This window comes from Apium graveolens, chromosome 6 (genome assembly GCF_009905375.1).
Source record: "Apium graveolens cultivar Ventura chromosome 6, ASM990537v1, whole genome shotgun sequence".
In the NCBI taxonomy this organism is placed as follows: domain Eukaryota; kingdom Viridiplantae; phylum Streptophyta; class Magnoliopsida; order Apiales; family Apiaceae; genus Apium; species Apium graveolens.
The window spans coordinates 146415621-146424129 of record NC_133652.1 but is presented as its reverse complement, the minus strand read 5'-3'; the positions used below and the strand labels follow the sequence as shown (position 1 = coordinate 146424129).

Genomic DNA, 8509 nt, shown 5'->3' with positions numbered 1-8509 from the left:
AAACAGTAGGGTACATCTATCATTGTTGACAGATTTAGCCTGGTTATTCTCTGTAGGCTGGAGATTAGTCCTGTTTGAAAGAATAGAATTGACATTTCTCCCACGAACGCGACGTTTTGTATCTGGTTCGATAAAATCAACAAATCAGTTAAAAATAAATAGGGAAATGTTTACATGCTGCATCAACATGAGAATTAATACCTTGTTCACCTGAGGCATCAGATGGATTCAAGGTTTTCTCAATATTACGTCCACGAACACGCTTGAATCCTGAAATTGAACATAATCGGAAGAATGTCCTGTAGCGTTTCTATCATGAAAATATCAAACAATCTAACCAAACAGTTCTGGAGCCACCAAGGGAAAACATCAAACAATCTAACCAAACAGTTCTGGAGCTACCAAGGTTTAGAAGTAATACCTTGAGATTGCATTGTAAACTCCAAGCAAAGTTTTTAATTTCAGAAGCAGTGTAACACCATTGTAATCTGTCGACTGAGGGAGAGAGAGAGGAGCAGGATGATTTGGAAAAAGAAAGAAAAAAATGATGTAACAAATTGGAGCAAATCATGCATGATTTGATTTGTTCAAAATTGTTTTCCATAGATAGCTTTATTTTTGAAATTCAAATAATAACCATATAGATTAAGATGAGTCAATTGAAGTTATTTGGATAGTCCATAGATATAGCAAATTACATAGAAATTGGGCCAGGAGTAATTTTTTTTACCTAGGGGTAAATTAAGGAGTAGTAATTAGGTATTATAGATATAGAAGAGAAGTAAGATATGAGTTTTTTTATATAAATTTCAAACATGTTAATTTTTAACTATTTAGAGTAATTTTTGTATCCTAATTACATGTTTATTTTGAATTTTTTAGGTGTTAAAATAATCAAAAATTGATTAACATCGAAAAACAAATATATGTTATTTGAAAAAAAATTAAAAATTACAAATCAAAATGAATTTAATATACTACAGTATTTAATAATAGTTATTTTAGGCAGGGAGGGATGTATTGCTTATATTGGCGCCAAGTTCTCTTACGCTCTACATTTTACTCTCTCTCTCTCTCTCTCAATGGCGAACATAGCTGGATTTCGCCCTCCTCAATTTTCTGAGGTAAATATGTCCCTGCTTTTGGAAATCCTGGTTCCATCACCGTACTTATATCTAGGAGACCTTATTGTAATTGTTATATTCATGTACTAGTTTATTTAGGGTTCACTGTGAGATTTAGTAGAAGCAATTGGTAAATTATTAAGTCAGTCTTCTAATTAATTAAAATTAATCTTTGAGAATTTATATTTGATATCATAGTTGAATGTGTATTGGTGAATGCAATTACACATAAAATAATAATAAAATGGTTATGTTATGTGGTGACAGGATGTAAATTGGCTTCCGCCTTGGCTTCAACCGTGCGAATCCAATCAACAAGAAAACTCTCATTTCAATTCCACATTTCAGGTTTCTGTTTTCTCTCTTTTTATTCTCAATCCATTAGTCATATTATGCAATTACTTAACAATTTCGTTTTATCCTACTAAAAATTGTGTTGCTCTGTAGATTTTATGTATATATATGTATATGTTTGAAATAATTTATGTCAATATTGTATCAACTTATAGTGTCAGAGAATACTCTGTAGATTAGTTGTTTCTTTCATTTGCTTTGATATTCACTGCTACATTATCAGGGCCGGGCGCACACTTAAAACATGAGGGGGCCAAAAAAAATTCACATTAGACAAGGAGGGAAAATTTATATTATCATTTCATATTATATTAAAACTACGATCTTTGCTCTTTGTGATTGAACCTACATTGAGCTAGAAGGCTGTGTGCTTTAAAATGCACAGAGAGAGATAGAAACGTGAAGTAGCTGTGCTTAACTGTTCAGTTTTAGTTTATTTTCTGTTTTGGACCTTTCAAGTACAATTAAGTTTCTTAATCTCTTTTTCAACTTGTTCATTAGGCTTTTGTACGGGCCAGTTTTGGAATTTACTCTTATATGTATGGGCTAACCACATATTGGGACGGGCCATTTTACCCTTTAACAAGCTGTTTGATGATAGAATACAAAATACATAATACTGGTAGTGAGGTAATAAAAAGTTGGGGGGAGGGACCATGGCCACCAATGGTTAGACTGTAGTTCCGCTCTTCTACATTATAAAGGCTAATTGAAAAATTTAGATGATAATTGTTCTGAATTACTGACTATGATAATGACATTGATTGATTATTTTTTTTTTAAAAAAACCCTGTATTGATGAATTATTATGGATAGGATTTGCCTTGTCTAAATACTGGGATGAGAGAAGATGCCAATTTGTTATCCAGTGAGGAAGGCAGATACAAGAGTTGCCATTTGTTCTTATCCGTGGAAGACAGTTCCCCACTTACTTGTGTTTCATCTTCTGGTAATGTAAGTTCTTAAATAGGTAGTTTCTTTTATTTTACCTCCTATATTATTTATTTGACCTTATGTATCTAGAATTAGGAAGTGTGGCTTATATGATCATAAACGACGTCTGTTTTTACAGGTTTTAGAGCATGCAGAAGTAAATATTAAAAAAACAGTTAAAAAATGTAAAGAGAATTTGACACTTAATTATGGCCCATATATATATTGTTTTACAAAGTTTTGGATCGTCATTATGTACGTTTTCCGCTGATGCTAGATGAAACCACTTCTACGCTTACATTGTATTATAGACAACATCCTGTAAGATAGGACTGCTTAAAGATTGTACAAGCTCTTCTTCATGATTGGCCTTTAAGGAGATAGATAGATAGATATACAATATAAGGTGGACCATACAAACTCCTTAAACCATAATCTTTTTAGTCCTGATTACTCTTTAAAGCGAACTCCCCTTCAAGGGGTAGGAACATAAAAAAACAGAGAAAGGTGGCTGAAAACTCACAACTACAAGCTTATGGTAGAGATTAAACTGCTGGAAAAGCAGGTAGGTACTGGTTTGTATGACATTGGAAAAACTTAAGAACTTTGGAATTTTATTGTTAAACTTGCATGCTGAGTCCCAAATTCATGCCCAATTCTGAATCCATATCAGCGAATCCTTCCCCCCCCCCTCCCAAATTTAAGAGAAAGAATTTTCTTTTCGGATCGCCTAAATCTGATTCACACTTTAGTACAAATAACATAGGTCACAAACTATCTTCCTGTTATATGCTAGTTGATTTATCTTCTGTTCCTGTGTTGTGCAATATGCTAGGCGTGTGAGGCTTAGCTAGGGTTTTAAAATTTGTCTTGGATATTTTGCTTTTCTTCTTTTAAAAGCCTTTTCTTTTATTCCACCTCTCCTCTCCAATCCTCGATAAAACCTGGGGACCACGCTAGGGAAGAGGGACATACAATGGATTAGCTATCGTTAACATAGAGAGAGCTGGGACAAGTACCACTGTTCGTATGACTGCGAATCGTGAGAGAGCTTCAACCCTTTTCTAGAGATAGATGAGCAGAAATATATAGAAAAGTTTCATCAATCATCGTAAACTTTAAACTTTAAACTTCAAACTTCAGTTAAAAACAACTTCTTACATCTTTAAATGATTAGATTATTACAGATTTCACATGCAAGTCGAATTTCAATGCAGGATTTTTCTGAATTATTAACTTGGAAATGTAACTCCTTTTAAAATATTCATGTTGATATATTATTGTGCAAAAAAAGCCGCATCATGATTTTGTATGCTCCTATATTGTAAATCTTATACTGATATTTCTGAATTGTGCTTTTAATTTTCAATATTTGGCAGGTTCCGAAATTTCATCTGCATCTGTCGAGCGATGATGATTTCAACAATACACGAAGTCAATTTGTGGAGATATCTCAAGCTGAGATCTCTAAACCTGATCATTCTCTGACATCGCTTCTCCTCAAAGAGAAGGCCAATAAATTTAAGTGTAAAATGTCCCAGTGTGCTGGTTCAACTAATCTTCCTTCAGGCCTACCAAAAAAATGTGACAACTTGAGTCAATATACCAGTAATAACCTGGATAATGCTACTAAACATGAAGATCATGTCAAACTTGTAGATGATGAGATTACTGCTGCAGTAGAGCTCTCTATTGCAGCATCAGAAGCATTGTTAATACATGAAATAATAGACAGCAGTCAACCTACAAGCTATTTGTCTGCTTCAGCTATACTTGAAGTTGCCCTTCAGGTAAAGCAAGCCAGAGTGGAGGGATATATAGAGGCCTCAAATATTATGCATGAGGAAACTAGTGATGATGATTATTTATCAGATTTAGATGACTCCACGATGAAAGGTGCATATGAAGAGGTTGGCCTTACTCTCTGTGCTTCACATCTGCCTAGTTCTGACTTTAACATATCACAAGTTCAAGATACATATTCTCTTGGAAAATATGAAGGTGATGAAAATCTGAATCGTGAAGATCCTGACAGTCTTGGAGTTAATTCTGCTGATACAAGGACAAAACGACAGCCAGAAGATTCTACATGTTGTGGTAAAGCACTGAAAGGAAATGATGCATTTGAGCCTTTTGACAACGTGAAGCAAATGAATATAAGTAAAAATCTTTCACCAGGCCCAGAAGCATCTGAAATAGCATTTGATATGATTCTCTTGGAAACACCTGAGATCATATCCACAACAAAGGTAGCAAGAGATACATTTTTTATTGTCGGACTTCCTTCTTTTTCCATGGTGAATTTGCTATTCTTTTATAAGCTACTCTTTTATTTATTTTTTATAATATTTGTCTATTTCATGAAGAAGGAAGGTTCTTCTTACATTACCCTCCTTAGAATTAGGGGAATTTCAGTTATATCTTGTAGTGATTAAGCTTAATGCAAGCGACATAATGTTAGCTCAATTATTATTTTATGCTATTCTTAATGTGTTTGTTAAGTAAAAATTGTTGATAGATAGTTATAGCTTGATTTGCAGAACGCCAAGTTTCACTTGGAGGATATCACCTCATTGCAAGCTACAGAGAACACTTCCCATCAGGCTATCCTTTCAGAAGAAAATGGTTAGTCTCTCCTCCACCCTTGATTCCTCGACCAAAGTACACACACACATGTTATCGTAAATCCATCTGGTAAATTATTTCTTTCATTTAATTTGTATAGAAACAAAGGATTTAATGAAGAAAGCTCAAGAAAAATTCCAAAGCCGCTGGTTTGGTGGTTGGACACATAAGGTTAGTGCTTTACTTATAATAGTACTGTTTGGTTAAACATTTTAAAAAAGATTTTCATAGGTGAGGGTATCCTGAGCAAAGAGTTTGAGACTGAAAGATTAAAAAATAAATGCGACAATTAGCTAACAAGAATAATACATATTAACCGGGCAGACAGATTTTTTAATTGATTTTGTTATATGTTTTTGGGTACATTCCTGTGACTAAGTGAACTCATGACATGCATTTGGATGGAGTTAATAATATGTTTGCTAAGAACTAGTTATCTTCTATTATTTGTTTCAATATCATATAACATAATGATAATCTAGTTTACTTGTTATTCTTATGAATGAGATTTATATACACCATATTCCTTATTTATTTTTATCATTGTTGTTCTTTTTGTATGTGCGTTCGGAAGGCTGAAGTAAATGCAGTTGTAGCCATGGAAATGGAACATAACAGTGCACAGTCCGTCCCTGCATTTGTCATTGGTGAAACAAGCATCCTTTCTGAATCTGCTGACGTTGCTCCAGACGAGAACTCTTTTGTGCATAAAGAGCATAATGTTTCCAGCCTAGCTTCTCAATCAAGTGTACTTTCTAAGCGTTCAGGAAATGAAAATATTGAAACCACATTTGTTGATGAAGACATCATGAATTCATTAACTTCATCTGTGGCGGACCCTCTTTGTTCTGTTGTTCCCTGCAGCATTTCTTTGGAAAATACATGTTCTAATCTAGCTCAAAACCACGAAGGTCGAGCTGAGACAAGCAACTTTGTCCCCATTCAGAAACACAATGGGAACAAACCGGAAAAGTCTTCAAATGTTGACAATTTAATTTGTAGACAGGAGCCAAGTTCACAGGTAATTGATTCTGTTGTTTCTCAACTTGTTCGCAGGCAAGTAACCTCACTTAAAAGTTACAGCATGCTACTGCCTAGAAATGGTGTGTTTTTGGATGAAGGAAAATGTAATCAGTCATTCCCTTTACAATGTCAATCCGAGAAATTATACTCTTCTTTCCAAAGTTCAATGGCAAAAACAAGTAATAGCACGCGAAACTTAAATGAGCCTGCTAAGGAAACATCAGAGTTGGTTGTCCATGAGCAGAAAGAAACATACACACCTATTAATTCAAATGCTAGTTCAAGGCCCCTCCCTGCTTCTAAGTCTTCTTTTTTAGATATCGATAAGAAAGAAAATCTACAGCAGTCAGCATTCCGAAATAAGGATGACGTGGTGTTGCAGATGAACGACCTGCGAATGGCAGAAGTGCATAATGGTACGGTTCCAGGAAGAAAGCGTGTCCGCTTTGCAGAAGCTAACACTAGTTTTCCCCAGAAAAGGAAAACTCAAATGATGGATGCAACATATTCAAATCAGTCGACCAGGAGAAAGTTTGGTTTGATAATTTCAAACACTAATGCTGGGCCTGAATTTAAAGGTAGAAAAAGGCGACCAAGCAAAATTCTTGACCAAAGTTTGAAGAGGCGTATTTTTCAAAATATAAAATTCTTACTAACCGGATTTTCTAGTAAGAGAGAAAAGGAAATTGAAGGTCTAATTAGAACATTTGGTGGCATAGTTCTCTCTGATATTCCTTCTCCACCTAGTTCAAGAGCACTGTGGAGCTCAAGATTTAAATGCCAGCCGCTTCCTGTTATATTATGTTCCAGAAAGCTACAAACTGTCAAGTTCTTGTATGGCTGTGCCATCAAGGCATGCCTGGTTACAGTCGATTGGCTTAAAAATTCAATATGTGCGGGTTCCGTATTACCAACTAAAAAGTACATGATTCTACCCAATCTTTGGGGTGAAAAGAGCCCCAGAATAGGGAAGCCAGCACTGTGTGATAACTATATTTTTGACCGTGTAGGCATCGTGCTTCATGGGAAGCCAAGTTTCTGTAACAAGATTGCGAAAGTGATTAAACATGGAGGTGGTCATATATTTAAAACCCTCCACGTTCTGGTCCAGAATATCGATGATAATAAGTTATCAGTAGGGGCTATAGTTACTGATGATGAAAGTGGGCTTTCACGTCATCTAAAACACTGTGCCTTGGAAAGGAAGATACCCTTGATGCCTGAGTCCTGGATCATTCAAAGTTTATATGCAGGAAAACTTCTTCCTTTCGTGAAGAACAAGAACAATCAACCGGGTACTCCGCGCACATTTAGGCTACTGGACATTCCAGTTCCCCAGGAATTAAGTCAAGAAATATAAATCTCTTTGATTAATTTAGATGGCCACTTACAGGTAGCAGGGATAATATATTTTATGCAGAGAAATTTTTTACTGTCTTATCTGTATTAATGTTCTGAAGTTGGGATTGCAGGGTGATACGGAAGAATGTTGTTTAGGGATCTTGCAAAATGGTAATGGTCAGAGAGTGATACAAATTTGAGATGGTCAGTGATTTATAGAACAATGATTTTGGCCAATTACAGAACTTAGTGCATTATTTTCCTTGAAATAGCGCTATTAAGCTGGCTTTCAAAAATTGCTCGTTCGGGTCGGACATCACATGAAGGCATCTAGCCATCTACTGCATCTGACCTCCTTTGATGCAAGTTGTGAACCGACTCCTGCCAAAGTTTACTGCTCAAGTTAAGTTCAGGTTTCAGATTGATTATTTTTGTAATTTTTGTAACATGAAATTGAGGATGGAACTAAAATCAAATTTTGATGGTTCACCTTGTTTTGCCACAGATTTTCTTACTAGATCACAGTGCTTGCACAATCGGCTCAGGCGGGATCCTGTGAGTTTTACCATTCAAAATGTAGTAAATTCCTAATACCCAGATTAAAAGGATTCATATTACAATACCCAAGATGATTTGAAAATAAACTCAAATTCAATAGCATGAGCTTTTTTAGAAACTTACAAGTGAAAAATAATGGACATTTAGGCCCAGCTAAATATAATTGTTACATTGCAACTACTTTTGCATCATTTAATCATAAAATCTTTTTAAAAATATTATTTTTATATATTATATCTCAAAATATGTATAAATTTTTTAAAAAATATAAACAGTCATCTAATTTTCTCACAACACTTTTTCCACCTAACATTTTTTCTGATAATACGCATTTTCAAACGGAGCCTTAGAATATTGTTATAAAATTTTATCTATATAAAATTTTGAACATAATTATATAAATGTTTTAAATCGAGTTTTTTATTTATTTTAATTTACAGCTAAATTTTGATAAATGAATATTCTTTTATTCAATCATCAAGAAAAATGTCCACACTATAATGGAACAGGAAAAAAATATTTTCATTTGTCAATAAAAATCGTCAATTGTG

General features: G+C 34.4%; 1 protein-coding gene across 6 annotated transcripts; it reads left to right on the top strand.

The window, feature by feature from the left end:
* Positions 1–1040: 1040 nt before the first annotated feature.
* LOC141668819 (uncharacterized) lies at positions 1041–8083 on the top strand. 6 transcript variants are annotated; one of them, XR_012553233.1, is made up of 9 exons: positions 1041–1124; positions 1392–1472; positions 2295–2432; positions 3791–4708; positions 4940–5036; positions 5137–5207; positions 5611–7452; positions 7532–7813; positions 7906–8083. XR_012553233.1 is itself a non-coding variant. In XM_074475838.1 (8 exons), the coding sequence occupies exons 1-7, from the start codon at positions 1083–1085 to the stop codon at positions 7417–7419; spliced, it is 3096 nt and encodes a 1031-aa protein (XP_074331939.1). In that variant the 5' UTR covers positions 1041–1082; the 3' UTR covers positions 7420–7452; positions 7532–7889. The 6 variants fall into 6 exon arrangements, 5 of the variants coding, with proteins under 5 accessions (XP_074331939.1, XP_074331938.1, XP_074331937.1 ...); XM_074475838.1 differs by lacking the exon at positions 7906–8083 and having other exon boundaries at positions 3791–4660; positions 4952–5036; positions 7532–7889; XM_074475837.1 differs by lacking the exon at positions 7906–8083 and having other exon boundaries at positions 3791–4660; positions 7532–7889.
* The last annotated feature ends 426 nt before the right edge of the window (positions 8084–8509 follow it).

Coding starts and splice junctions, on each gene's coding strand:
- LOC141668819 (XM_074475835.1), top strand. CDS start 1,083: ATGGCGAACATAGCTGGATTTCGCCCTCCTCAATTTTCTGAG. Junction 1,125..1,391: donor GCCCTCCTCAATTTTCTGAG/GTAAATATGTCC, acceptor ATGTGGTGACAG/GATGTAAATTGGCTTCCGCC. Junction 5,208..5,610: donor TTGGTGGTTGGACACATAAG/GTTAGTGCTTTA, acceptor TGCGTTCGGAAG/GCTGAAGTAAATGCAGTTGT.